Source organism: Myxine glutinosa, chromosome 8 (assembly GCF_964187855.1).
Source record: "Myxine glutinosa chromosome 8, kmMyxGlut1.1, whole genome shotgun sequence".
Taxonomy (NCBI): domain Eukaryota; kingdom Metazoa; phylum Chordata; class Myxini; order Myxiniformes; family Myxinidae; genus Myxine; species Myxine glutinosa.
In genome coordinates, this window is record NC_136268.1 from 136,880,906 (window position 1) to 136,895,852 (window position 14,947).

At 40.6% G+C, this 14,947-nt stretch overlaps 1 protein-coding gene across 1 annotated transcript in view; it reads left to right on the top strand.

Annotated features, from left to right (window-relative positions):
* Positions 1-14,947, top strand: part of ADGRD2 (adhesion G protein-coupled receptor D2) — a 288,081-nt gene that overhangs the window by 143,329 nt on the left and 129,805 nt on the right. Inside the window, exons 15-16 of the mRNA XM_078784001.1 lie at positions 1,339-1,465; positions 1,662-1,765. Of these exons, the coding sequence (XP_078640127.1) occupies positions 1,339-1,465; positions 1,662-1,765 (231 nt within the window). The remainder of the gene's footprint in view (positions 1-1,338; positions 1,466-1,661; positions 1,766-14,947) is intronic.

Genomic DNA, 14,947 nt, shown 5'->3' on the forward strand with positions numbered 1-14,947 from the left:
TGTGAGACTACATTCAAGGCCACTTTGCTTTACAAAGACAAGCATTATCTATTAAAATCAGATGCGTTGAACAATCCACAACCTTGTATTGTCCCGAAAAGCTGGGTTTGAGTGATGTAATCATATAATAGGATGATGCGAATAGTGCCGAGAATAGACCGTGGTCTCATCATTGAGCTGTGTAGCCTGTGTTTAATTCCTGATGAAGTTGGACTGGACTGACTGAACAATTTTATTTATTTATTTATTTTCATCCATGGGCTAAGGCTCATAGTAGAGCTCACACACATACACACACAAGGACATACTGACAAGACAAACAAACACAGCCACTGAGCTTGGGGGAAGTGGCATCACTTCCTGGGATACTCTAGGTACCAGCGACGTCATAACAATGGTGCAGCTTTTCTCACCGTACTCAGTGGGGCATTTCCTCTTCCCCATGGATGCCAACCAATGGGGATTGCCCGTGCTATATCCTTTTCAAGCAGGGAAGCAGCACGTACCATTTTAAAGTCTTTTGGGTAACTTGGACTGGTCCAAACCAGACAGGTGTTTTTTTAGATTTAGGAGACACCATCTCCTTACTGGATGGCCGTTGGCTCCCTGCGGGAGTTCATCCGCCCTTTGCCAGGTGTTGTTTTAAGTCTTGGAAAGTTGGCACGGTCACCCTCGCCACTAGAAAAGCCAATGAGTTGCGTCGGTTTAGTCGCTGACAACCCGACCATGAGGCAGGTATCACTGGGTTACATGTGGTGGTCCCAAAAGACTGACCTGATGTTAAAATAAACTCCTCTTCTGGTGCGGCGACTGGTGTTTGAGGGGCTCAGGGTGTTCTACATTCCATATGGGAATGTGAAGCTGGCTGTCCCATCTACAATCAAGTTGTGGATGTCAAATAACCCATGATAACTTCCGCAAAGTGTATGACATTGCATGATGCTATCCTGAAGAAATTCCCGACTTGGGGATTAACTGTATGATTAGCTCTAGCTGCAGTAGATGAGAATGCCCGGGTCACTAGCAGGAAGGCTCCAATATGTCTCCTCGTGTGTGTGTGTGTGTGTGTGTGTGTGTGTGTGTGTGTGCGTGTGTGCGTGTTAGTGTGCCACTGCAACATGGCGATGCAGGCCTTCGTCTGTGTGTGCCGCCAATACCTCAGATAGCCATGCCAGTGGAAATCTGCGGCTGTAGGATTAGAAATCCAATTGCTTTTTAACTGCATGCATAATGGACCTTAAAACTGTCAGTTGTAAATTATTATTGGAGTTAAAGTGAGATTAACAATGTTGCTCATTGCAGTTCTTGAACCCTTGTCATCTCGTTCTGCCTTTCCAGTGAGGATGCCGGAGGAGATTGGTCTGATGATGGCTGTAAGCCGGTCCACACCGACATTAACTTTACCTCGTGTTATTGCAATCATACCACCAACTTTGCGGTTTTGCTTCAGCTGGTAGATGTTAAGGTAACAAATACTGATTTCAACACAATTCGCGATATTTCAATTAATAATTTCACTATTGCGCTGTAATCTAATTTGTCAAAATATTGAACGGAATCACCGGACAATTGATCTTCCTTCCAGAAACAGTCACACACTATTACTTCATCTGTTCACCGTCACGACTAACCACTTCTCAATCTGTGTTTATTTCCTACAGAGAGGTAAAGCAGAAGAAGAAATCCTGAACGTTCTGACATTAGTGGGCTGTGGAACCTCACTTTGTGCTCTGTTGCTCACAATGGCACTGTTTGTCATATTAGAGTAAGTTGTACTATTTTCTCTCTCTCTCTCTCTCTCTCTCTCTCTCTCTCTCTCTCTCTCTCTCTCTCTCTCTCTCTGTCTCTGTCTCTGTCTCTGTCTCTGTCTTTCTCTCTTTCTCTCACAACATACTCTTTATCTCTTTCTCTCTTTCTCTTTCTCTCGCACCATACTCTTTCTCTCTTCCTCTCTTTCTCTCGCACCATACTCTTTCTCTCTTCCTCTCTTTCTCTCGCACCATACTCTTTCTCTCGCACCATACTCTTTCTCTCTTCCGCTCTTTCTCTCGCACCATACTCTTTCTCTCTTCCGCTCTTTCTCTCGCACCATACTCTTTCTCTCTTCCTCTCTTTCTCTCGCACCATACTCTTTCTCTCTTCCTCTCTTTCTCTCGCACCATACTCTTTCTCTCTTCCTCTCTTTCTCTCGCACCATACTCTTCCTCTCTTTCTCTCGCACCATACTCTTCTCTCTTTCGCTCGCACCATACTCTTCTCTCTTTCGCTCGCACCATACTCTTTCTCTCTTTCTCTCGCACCATACTCTTTCTCTCTTTCTCTCTTTCTCTTTCTCTCGCACCATACTCTTCCTCTCTTTCTCTCTTTCTCTTTCTCTCGTACCATACTCTTTCTCTCTTTCTCTCTTGCCCTCGCACCATACTCTTTCTCTCTTTCTCTCTTTCTCTCTTTCTCTCACACCATAGTCTTTCTCTCTTCTCTCTTTCTCTTTCTCTAGCACCATACTCTTTCTCTCTTTCTCTCTTTCTCTCGCACCATACTCTTTCTCTCTTGCTCTCTTGCTCTCGCACCATACGCTTTCTCTCTTTCTCTCTTGCTCTCTTTCTTTCGCACCATTCTCTTTCTCTCTTTCTCTCTTTCTCTCTTTCTCTTGCACCATACTCTTTCTCTTTCTCTTGCACCATACTCTTTCTCTTTCTCTTGCACCATAATCTTTCTCTTGCACCATAATCTTTCTCTTTCTCTTGCACCATACTCTTTCTCTTTCTCTTGCACCATACTCTTTCTCTTGCTCTTGCACCATACTCTTTCTCTTTCTCATGCACCATACTCTTTCTCTCTTTCTCTCTTTCTCTTGCACCATACTCTTTCTCTTTCTCTTGCACCATACTCTTTCTCTTTCTCTTGCACCATGCTCTTTCTCTTTCTCTTGCACCATACTCTTTCTCTTTCTCTTGCACCATAATCTTTCTCTTGCTCTTGCACCATAATCTTTCTCTTTCTCTTGCACCATACTCTTTCTCTTGCTCTTGCACCATACTCTTGCTCTTTCTCTTGCACCATACTCTTTCTCTTTCTCATGCACCATACTCTTTCTCTCTTTCTCTCTTTCTCTTTCTCTTGCACCATTCTCTTTCTCTCTTTCTCTCTTTTTCTCTTGCACCATACTCTTTCTCTCTTTCTCTTGCACCATACTCTTTCTCTTTCTCTTGCACCATTCTCTTTCTCTTGCACCATTATCTTTCTCTTGCACCATAATCTTTCTCTTTCTCTTGCACCATACTCTTTCTCTTTCTCTTGCACCATACTCTTTCTCTTGCTCTTGCACCATACTCTTGCTCTTTCTCTTGCACCATACTCTTTCTCTTTCTCATGCATCATACTCTTTCTCTCTTTCTCTCTTTCTCTTGCACCATACTCTTTCTCTTTCTCTTGCACCATACTCTTTCTCTTTCTCTTGCACCATACTCTTTCTCTTTCTCTTGCACCATACTCTTTCTCTTTCTCTTGCACCATAATCTTTCTCTTGCTCTTGCACCATAATCTTTCTCTTGCTCTTGCACCATAATCTTTCTCTTTCTCTTGCACCATACTCTTTCTCTTGCTCTTGCACCATACTCTTGCTCTTTCTCTTGCACCATACTCTTTCTCTTTCTCATGCACCATACTCTTTCTCTCTTTCTCATTTTCTCTTTCTCTTGCACCATTCTCTTTCTCTCTTTCTCTCTTTTTCTCTTGCACCATACTCTTTCTCTCTTTCTCTTGCACCATACTCTTTCTCTTTCTCTTGCACCATACTCTTTCTCTTTCTCTTGCACCATACTCTTTCTCTTTCTCTTGCACCATAATCTTTCTCTTTCTCTTGCACCATAATCTTTCTCTTTCTCTTGCACCATACTCTTTCTCTTTCTCTTGCACCATACTCTTTCTCTTTCTCATGCACCGTACTCTTTCTCTCTTTCTCTTTCTCTTGCACCATTCTCTTTCTCTCTTTCTCTCTTTTTCTCTTGCACCATACTCTTTCTCTCTTTCTCTCTTTCTCTTGCACCATACTCTTTCTCTTTCTCTTGCACCATACTCTTTCTCTCTTTCTCTCTTTCTCTTGCACCATACTCTTTCTCGTTCTCTTGCACCATACTCTTTCTCTTTCCCTTGCACCATACTATTTCTCTTTCTCTTGCACCATACTCTTTCTCTTTATCTTGCACCATACTCTTTCTCTTTCTCTTGCACCATAATCTTTCTCTTGCTCTTGCACCATACTCTTTCTCTTTCTGTTGCACCATACTCTTTCTCTTTCTCTTGCACTATACTCTTTCTCTTTCTCTTGCACCATACTCTTTCTCTTGCACGATACTCTTTCTCTTTCTCTTGCACCATACTCTTTCTCTTTCTCTTGCACTATACTCTTTCTCTTTCTCTTGCACCACACTCTTTCTCTTGCACTATACTCTTGCTCTCTTTTCTCTTTTGCTCTTGCAACATTCTCTTTCTCTCTTCTCTCTTTCTCTCTTTTTCTCTTTTTCTCTTGCACCATTCTCTTTCTCTCTTTTTCTCTTGCACCATTCTCTTGCTCTCTTTCTCTCTTTTTCTCTTGCACCATACTCTTTCTCTCTTTCTCTCTTTCTCTTGCACCATACTCGTTCTCTTTCTCTTGCACCATACTCTTTCTCTTTCTCTTGCACCATTCTCTTTCTCTCTTTCTCTCTTTCTCTTGCACCATACTCTTTCTCTTTCTCTTGCACCATAATCTTTCTCTTTCTCTTGCACCATACTCTTTCTCTTTCTCTTGCACCATAATCTTTCTCTTTCTCTTGCACCATACTCTTTCTCTTTCTCTTGCACCATACTCTTTCTCTTTCTCTTGCACCATACTCTTTCTCTTTCTCTTGCACCATAATCTTTCTCTTTCTCTTGCACCATAATCTTTCTCTTTCTCTTGCACCATTCTCTTTCTCTTGCACCATACTCTTTCTATTTCTCTTGCACCATACTCTTTCTCTTGCTCTTGCACCATACTCTTTCTCTTTCTCTTGCACCATACTCTTTCTCTTTCTCTTGCACCATACTCTTTCTCTTGCTCTTGCACCATACTCTTGCTCTTTCTCTTGCACCATACTCTTTCTCTTTCTCATGCACCATACTCTTTCTCTCTTTCTCTCTTTCTCTTTCTCTTGCACCATTCTCTTTCTCTTTCTCTTGCACCATACTCTTTCTCTCTTTCTCTCTTTCTCTCACACCATAGTCTTTCTATCTTCTCTCTTTCTCTTTCTCATGCACCATACTCTTTCTCTCTTTCTCTCTTTCTCTTTCTCTTGCACCATTCTCTTTCTCTTTCTCTTGCACCATACTCTTTCTCTCTTGCTCTCTTGCTCTCGCACCATACGCTTTCTCTCTTTCTCTCTTGCTCTCTTTCTTTCGCACCATTCTCTTTCTCTCTTTCTCTCTTTTTCTCTTGCACCATACTCTTTCTCTCTTGCCCTCGCACCATACTCTTTCTCTCTTTCTCTCTTTCTCTCTTTCTCTCACACCATAGTCTTTCTGTCTTCGCTCTTTCTCTTTCTCTAGCACCATACTCTTTCTCTCTTTCTCTCGCACCATACTGTTTCTCTCTTGCTCTCTTGCTCTCGCACCATACGCTTTCTCTCTTTCTCTCTTGCTCTCTTTCTTTCGCACCATTCTCTTTCTCTCTTTCTCTCTTTTTCTCTTGCACCATACTCTTTCTCTCTTTCTCTCTTTCTCTTGCACCATACTCTTTCTCTTTCTCTTGCACCATACTCTTTCTCTTTCTCTTGCACTATACTCTTTCTCTTTCTCTTGCACCATACTCTTTCTCTTTCTCTTACACCATACTCTTTCTCTTTCTCTTGCACCATACTCTTGCTCTCTTTTTCTCTTGCACCATTCTCTTTCTCTCTTCTCTCTTTCTCTCTTTTTCTCTTTTTCTCTTGCACCATTTTCTTTCTCTCTTTTTCTCTTGCACCATTCTCTTGCTCTCTTTCTCTCTTTTTCTCTTGCACCATACTCTTTCTCTCTTTCTCTCTTTCTCTTGCACCATACTCTTTCTCTTTCTCTTGCACCATACTCTTTCTCTTTCTCTTGCACCATACTCTTTCTCTTTCTCTTGCACCATTCTCTTTCTCTCTTTCTCTCTTTTTCTCTTGCACCATACTCTTTCTCTCTTTCTCTCTTTCTCTTGCACCATACTCTTTCTCATTCTCTTGCACCATACTCTTACTCTTTCTCTTGCACCATAATCTTTCTCTTGCACCATAATCTTTCTCTTTCTCTTGCACCATACTCTTTCTCTTTCTCTTGCACCATACTCTTTCTCTTGCTCTTGCACCATACTCTTGCTCTTTCCATTGCACCATACTCTTTCTCTTTCTCATGCACCATACTCTTTCTCTCTTTCTCTCTTTCTCTTGCACCATACTCTTTCTCTTTCTCTTGCACCATACTCTTTCTCTTTCTCTTGCACCATACTCTTTCTCTTTCTCTTGCACCATACTCTTTCTCTTTCTCTTGCACCATAATCTTTCTCTTGCTCTTGCACCATAAACTTTCTCTTGCTCTTGCACCATAATCTTTCTCTTTCTCTTGCACCATACTCTTTCTCTTGCTCTTGCACCATACTCTTGCTCTTTCTCTTGCACCATACTCTTTCTCTTTCTCATGCACCATACTCTTTCTCTCTTTCTCTCTTTCTTGCACCATTCTCTTTCTCTCTTTCTCTCTTTTCCTCTTGCACCATACTCTTTCTCTCTTTCTCTTGCACCATACTCTTTCTCTTTCTCTTGCACCATACTCTTTCTCTTTCTCTTGCACCATAATCTTTCTCTTTCTCTTGCACCATAATCTTTCTCTTTCTCTTGCACCATACTCTTTCTCTTTCTCTTGCACCATACGCTTTCTCTTGCTCTTGCACCATACTCTTGCTCTTTCTCTTGCACCAGACTCTTTCTCTTTCTCATGCACCATACTCTTTCTCATGCACCATACTCTTTCTCATGCACCATACTCTTTCTCTATCTCATGCACCATACTCTTTCTCATGCACCATACTCTTTATCATGCACCATACTCTTTCTCATGCACCATACTCTTTCTCATGCACCATACTCTTTCTCATGCACCATACTCTTTCTCATGCACCATACTCTTTCTCATGCACCATACTCTTTCTCATGCACTATACTCTTTCTCATGCACCATACTCTTTCTCATGCACCATACTCTTTCTCATGCACCATACTCTTTCTCATGCACCATACTCTTTCTCATGCACCATACTCTTTCTCATGCACCATACTCTTTCTCATGCACCATACTCTTTCTCATGTACCATACTCTTTCTCATGCACCATACTCTTTCTCTTGCACCATACTCTTTCTCTTGCTCTTGCACCATACTCTTGCTCTTTCTCTTGCACCATACTCTTTCTCTTTCTCATGCACCATAGTCTTTCTCTTGCTCTTGCACCATACTCTTTCTCTTTCTCTTGCACCATACTCTTTCTCTTTCTCTTGCACCATTCTCTTTCTCTCTTTTTCTCTTGCACCATACTCTTTCTCTCTTTCTCTCTTTCTCTTGCACCATACTCTTTCTCTTTCTCTTGCACCATACTCTTTCTCTTTCTCTTGCACCATACTCTTTCTCTTTCTCTTGCACCATACTCTTTCTCTTTATCTTGCACCATACTCTTTCTCTTTCTCTTGCACCATAATCTTTCTCTTGCTCTTGCACCATACTCTTTCTCTTTCTCTTGCACCATACTCTTTCTCTTTCTCTTGCACTATACTCTTTCTCTTTCTCTTGCACCATACTCTTTCTCTTTCTCTTGCACCATACTCTTTCTCTTGCACTATACTCTTTCTCTTTCTCCTGCACCGTACTCTTTCTCTTTCTCTTGCACTGTACTCTTTCTCTTTCTCTTGCACCACACTCTTTCTCTTTCTCTTGCACTATACTCTTGCTCTCTTTTTCTCTTTTGCACTTGCAGCATTCTCTTTCTCTCTTCTCTGTTTCTCTCTTTTTCTCTTTTTCTCTTGCACCATTCTCTTTCTCTATTTTTCTCTTGCACCATTCTCTTGCTCTCTTTCTCTCTTTTTCTCTTGCACCATACTCTTTCTCTCTTTCTCTCTTTCTCTTGCACCATACTCTTTCTCTTTCTCTTGCACCATACTCTTTCTCTTTCTCTTGCACCATACTCTTTCTCTTTCTCTTGCACCATTCTCTTTCTCTCTTTCTCTCTTTCTCTTGCACCATACTCTTTCTCTTTCTCTTGCACCATACTCTTTCTCTTTCTCTTGCACCATAATCTTTGTCTTTCTCTTGCACCATAATCTTTCTCTTTCTCTTGCACCATACTCTTTCTCTTTCTCTTGCACCATACTCTTTCTCTTGCTCTTGCACCATACTCTTGCTCTTTCTCTTGCACCATACTCTTTCTCTCTTTCTTTCTCTTGCACCATTCTCTTTCTCTCTTTCTCTCTTTTTCTCTTGCACCATACTCTTTCTCTCTTTCTCTCTTTCTCTTGCACCATACTCTTTCTCTTTCTCCTGCACCATACTCTTTCTCTTTCTCTTGCACCATACTCTTTCTCTTTCTCTTGCACCATACTCTTTCTCTTGCTCTTGCACCATACTCTTGCTCTTTCTCTTGCACCATACTCTTTCTCTTTCTCATGCACCATACTCTTTCTCTTTCTCATGCACCATACTCTTTCTCTTTCTCATGCACCATACTCTTTCTCATGCACCATACTCTTTCTCATGCACCAATCTCTTTCTCATGCACCATACTCTTTCTCATGCACCATACTCTTTCTCATGCACCATACTCTTTCCAGAGCGTCGGTGCCACCGGCGCAGCTTCCTGAGCCAGGGTTATGCTAGGTGGTTTGCCATTGCCTGTCCAACAGCAGTTAGAACAGGATTTTGTCATTTTGCCACTATGATGGCGATAGCTCACCTAATCTTCACCAAGGATACCTTGGGGTCTTTAACGCCCACCAACAAATGACGACATACGGGACCCCCATTTATTGTCCATCCGAGGGACAGCACACACCGATGAATCACCTGCCTATGAAACACCAGGATGACAGTTTAGACCTGGGACAGGATTCAAACCCAGGATACACAGCTTAGAGGTGAGTATGAGCTGGGGTTCTTAACCTGGGGTATGGGAAACAAAATCTGGGGGTATGGGACTCGTAATAAATTATAAAAATAAATTGTAATAAATTCAATGAAATATCAACTTTAAATATATAATAAATATATATTTAAATATATATATATATATTTCAAAACAAATTATATTTGTATAATTATATTTCAAACAAATATAAATTCAGTTTTCTAATAAAATTCGAATAAATGAACTATACGCCCCGGGCGTATGCATGCGACTACAATACATGATTGACATGACAATGAGAACATTTACATAGTGATTAGGGCGGGTCAAAGTTCACACTGAGCCAATGTGCTGTCACGTAATGTAGGCCCTACATTACCTGAGATTGTCGGCCATTAGGACATTCGGTGAAGAACCGAATATCGGCAATTACGGCAATTACGACCTCATTCTCAATTTGATTCCGGTGAAAACATTTGCGAAACAAGTGAGTAGTAAGCCTACTTATCTGAAGATATTCAACGTTTTCAAAGTATATTTTAAAAAATAGGGCGTTCACATTCATTATAATGCAATAATATAAATATGGCGGCCGGATATCCGTGTGCATGACAAATGCATGCTTTGCAATTTGGTAATGAGCAATGGAAATTTGAAGCCATCAGGACTGAGAGAGCACCTCCAAAGCAAACACAGGGATCATGTTGACACCTTCATTGATGCTTTCAACGTGAAAAGACTTCGTTATGATCAGAAAGGAACTCTTTCATCGCATGGGTTTGTTCCCACTGGGAAGCCTCTTCTGGAAGCCTCCTACAAAGTTTCGTACATGTTTGCCAAGGAAAAGAAGCCCCACACAATCGGAGAAAGCCTAGTGAAGCCCTGTGCGTTGGAGATGGTTTAAATCGTGCTGGGGGAGGATGCTGTGAAGCGATTGAGTCAGGTGTCCTTGTCCAACGACACTGTACGCCAGAGAATTGGAGACACGAGTCAGGGCATAGCAACACAAATTGTCAGCGAGATGAAAAACAGTCCTGCAAAAATGAGCATGCAGCTCGATGAATCGACTGACGTTTCAAACCACTGTCAATTGCTCGTATTCGTCCACTACGTTCATGAAATGAAACTCGAGGAAGAATTTTTATCATGCGAACGACTCGAAACAACAACTAAAGGAGCTGATGTGTTCAAGTTGATCGAACTGTTCTTTGATCACCATGAGTTAACATGGGATTTTGTTGGGTCTATTTGCATGGACGGAGCTCCTGCCATGATGGGGCAAGAAATCTGGTTTCATCGCTCTGGTCAAGGAAAAAGCTCCACATGTGTTGACCACACACTGTGTTCAACATCGCGAAGCCTTGGCGTCCAAAACGTTGTCAAAGAAACTGAAAGAAGTGAAGGTAATAGTCGTGCAGACAGTCAACTTTATTTGTGGACGGGCATTAAATCATCGGCTATTTCAAAAATTCTGTACGTTGGTACTTTGGCTATCTCGTGGTCGTGGTTTCGCACGTGTAGTGGAACTTCGGGAAGAAATTCTCGAATTCCTCAGGCATCAACAATCCCCTCTTGCGAACGCTTTTGAAGATGAGCATTTTATTGTTAGCCTGGGATATTTGGCTGATATTTTCGGTCACCTCAATGACTTGAACATGTCGATGCATGGAAGGGATGTGGACATTATTCAAGCCAGGGGAAAGCTAGTGGCATTCACGAAGAAATTACCTATTTGGAGTCGCCGTGTTGAAAGCGGAAACATGGCGAACTTTCCAATCCTTGGCGATATCATTCTTGATGGAGAAGATGAAAAGGCATTGCCTGGGGAAATACTTCAAGAAGTCAAGGACCATTTGAAGGTCCTAAGTACCAATTTTGAGGGTTACTTCTCAGATATTGATGATTTTAGCACGGAATCCATTTGGATCCAGAACCCTTTGTTTGATATTTATACTATGAGTGACAACGATTTAGTGAAGGATGATTTGATCGAGTTCCAAGAAGATCAAAGACAGAAAGCTGATTTCGGAAAGGCTGGGCTGGATTTTAAGCAGTTTTGGTGTGAGCAGATAGCGGCTTACACTAGCTTGGCGAAGAGGGTAATGAACGTGTTGGTTCCCTTCACAACTTCGTATCTCTGTGAAACAGGTTTCTCTGCATTATTGAACCTGAAATCAAAGTGGAGAAATCGACTTGATGTGTCCGATGATATGCGAGTGGCGTTGTCACGAACTGTGCCCCGATTCCATATTCTGAATGCACGAAAACAGCAGCAACAATCTCACTGGACTAGTAAAACGGCTTGCATAAAACTTGCATGTTTTAGTTTAGTTTAGTTTGGTTTTTTTTCTTTGTTAACAAGCAAAGAAATAAATAGGGATAAAATCCTAATGATTTTCTTTCCTGTTCTGTTCCTAATTATCCATAATGTAAAACTAAGCTATTGAGATGTTTTGAAGTCACACTGGAACCTAATGGGACTGGTAATCAGGCGCGGATCCCCGAACTTGGCTCATTTTCTGGGTAATAAGTTACCAATTTTCATCCAACAAATAGGCAATTAAAGTAAAAACACCCCTCAGAATGCACCACAGAGCACCTAGAAATCAAAAAAATTATAGGGTGACATGCCTCCAGTCCCCCCGAGCTATGTACACCTTCGGTGCGCCTTGGTCAGTCAACAGTCTGGCGAAGGGGGTATAGGGACATCGTGGGCAATCCGTTGGGGGTCTTGACAGGGAAAAAGGTTAACCCCTGCTCTAAGCCATCCTGCCAGCCCAAGTTGTACTATTACTGTTCACTTATTGTTTCTTAACATCCCGTAACTCTATCTATTTGTAAAAACGAAATCGTTAGTTCAGTGATAACGTACTCGTCTCAAGGTTGTTTTGCCTTGAAGATTAATTTCACGATAGATTAGGATCCATGTCACTCAACGGTTATCGCACGGCATCATGGAGTGCACCACCTTTTGAAGGCCTGGTGGTAATCCCTCTGTTTCTTCTGCTAACACTCACTTCCGGGTGTTAAATAACCCATTGTGTGTTTAGTAACAGTGGGTTCTGAAGTCTTACCTTATCATTCTCCACTGGCAAGGCAGTGCCTATAAAACTGTATTCAACTAGAAAGTGTATGAAAATGCAAAGCCTGTCTGCATCTGTTTGTATTCAGAGGTTTTCTTCTTCTGTATGCTCAAAATAACTAAACCAGTTTTAAAAAATACAAAATGAAAATTGATGATTTTATGCAGCCTTGACCTTTGAGCTTTAGATCTAAAAAACAAACAAACAGCTTCTAGCTTTTGATTGGTGAACCAATTCTGTGACCCAATATGCAAATTCTTAAAATTTCAGTTCAATTGGATTTAAATTGCCGATTTCATGCAACCTTGACTTTTGACCTTTTTAACTAAAAAACACAATCGATTTATACCTTTTGATAATTATTGAACCAATTCAGTGACCCCATATGCACATTCCTTAAATTTCAAGTCAATCCGGTGTAAATTGGTGATTTTATGCAACCTTGATCTTTGACCTTTTGATCCAAAAAAACAATTGGCTTCTAGCTTTTTATTGGTGAGCCAATTCAGTGACGCAATATGCAAATGCTTAAAATGTCAGGTCAATCGAATGAAAATTGACAATTTTTGGTGACGCTGACCTTTGATATTTTGACCTTTTGACCAAATTATTAATTTGGCTTCTCCATATTCTCATAATAAAACTTTGTTGAAAATTTGATGACAACGCAAATCGTAAATTTAAATTTCAGGTCAATCAGATGGAAATTGATGATTTTAGGTGACGCTGACCTTTAACCTTTTGGCCTTTTGACAAAGGTATTAATTTGCCTTCTCCGTGTTATCATAATAAACCTTTGTTGACAATTTGATGACAAAACGCAAATCGTAAATTTAAATTTCAGGTCAATCGGATGTAAATTGATGCTTTTAGGTGACGCTGTCCTTTAACCTTTTGACCTTTTGACAAAGGTATTAATTTGCCTTCTCCGTGTTATCATAATAAACCTTTGTTGAAAATTTGATGACAAAACTCAAATGGTAAATTGAAATTTCAGGTCGCCATTGTGTGCACTGTCCTTCAAATGGATGTTAAGCCGGAGACCCTCATAGCAGCAATGGATGTTGGTCGATGTTAAAGATACCATGTCCAATAAGATATCTAGGATACCAAGGATACCAATCACGGAGAGTCCACCTGCACCCTGAACAAACTTCTGCCTAAAACTGCAGGTAGTAGAGGGAGGACTGCCCTTCTTTGATGACCCTTTACGTTTACACCAAGATACACTACTTTCTATCACTGAGATGAGGTTGTTGTTAGGGCAGCAGCTCCGACACTGTAAACAAATTTGCCTTCCCAGGTTGTTCGTGTGCCATTTGTGAAAGGCTGTCTTTGGCTATGAATGGAAACTATAGCTGAGATTCCAGAATATTAGACAATTCCTTAATACTGTTGTCTTTACCGATTTTTGAACTCACAGACATCAGAGATGCAGGTTTTTGTCCTTATTGCTACACAAACATATCTATACATCAATAATATCACATATAGGCCTATATTATATATAGATAAGCTGTAAATCATGATTGAATACTTGACAATGACACATTTTCCAGCTCTGAGCTGTAAAAGGATAATAATTTGTCCAATGATCCATTCAGGGAAACGTGTTAAAAACGAATCAGGATCACATAACTGGCTATTTCATTCTTGTATTTTGGAGACGTTTGAGTTAATCACTACATCATGAGCCTGGTGTTGGCTTAATGGTTAAGGTGGCAATCTTGAGATCCTTGGTTCTTTAGTTCAAGTCCCTGTTGTGCTATTGAATTAACACCAGGCAGGTCGACTCGGCCTGTCGTCCTTCTGAGGTTGGCAAAATGAGTACCCGTTAGCTGGTAAGGGGGCATTGCATCAGCAGCATGATCACTCCCCAGAAAATGATGCAGCCAAGCATCTGGAGGCTGCATGCAAATAAATAAATAAAACCAGAAAAACGTCATGCACAGCACGATACTTGCAAAATCCTCCCCTCCCCAAAATATATAGTTACCACGGATACATCAAATTGTCCATTTCATTAAGATTAAAATTGACGATCTTAATCAAAGCACAAATGTTTCACATAAAAATTGATGATTTTTTAGATGAAAATTGATGATATTAGAAGATTGACCTTGAGCTGACCTTTCACCTTTTGCCCTCAAAAATAGTTGGTTTCCCAATTCAGTGATGCACTATGTAATAGCTGTTTAATTTTAAAGTCAATCGGATGAAAAAAAATGACAATTTTAGAAATTTGACCTCAAGGTGACCTTTGACCTTTGACTTTAAAATCGATAGGCTTCTTCCTTATGACCAACTCTTCCATCTGGTGTAGTTTCATGAAGATTGGTTTTAAATTGTGATTGTGATTTTCGAAATTGTGACCTGTAGGCGATTGACAAACAAACAGACAAACAAATGAAAAATCACTCATAGAGCGACACTTGGCAAAAGAGAACAAACAGAATGGCACTCTGTAGAGCATCCTTTTGACCTCACAAATAATTGGTGGTTGAATTCAGTTAGCTGATATGAAAATCTAATTCAAATTTCAAGTCAATTGGATAAAAATTGATGCTTTTAGAAATTCGAAAAAAGTGGTTGACCTTTGGCCTATTTTGACCTTTTGGCCTCTGCTGATCTCAAAAATAGTTGTTGGTTGAATTCATTTAACTGATATGTAAATCCCATTCAAATTTCAAGTGAAACGGATGAAAATTGAGGATTTTA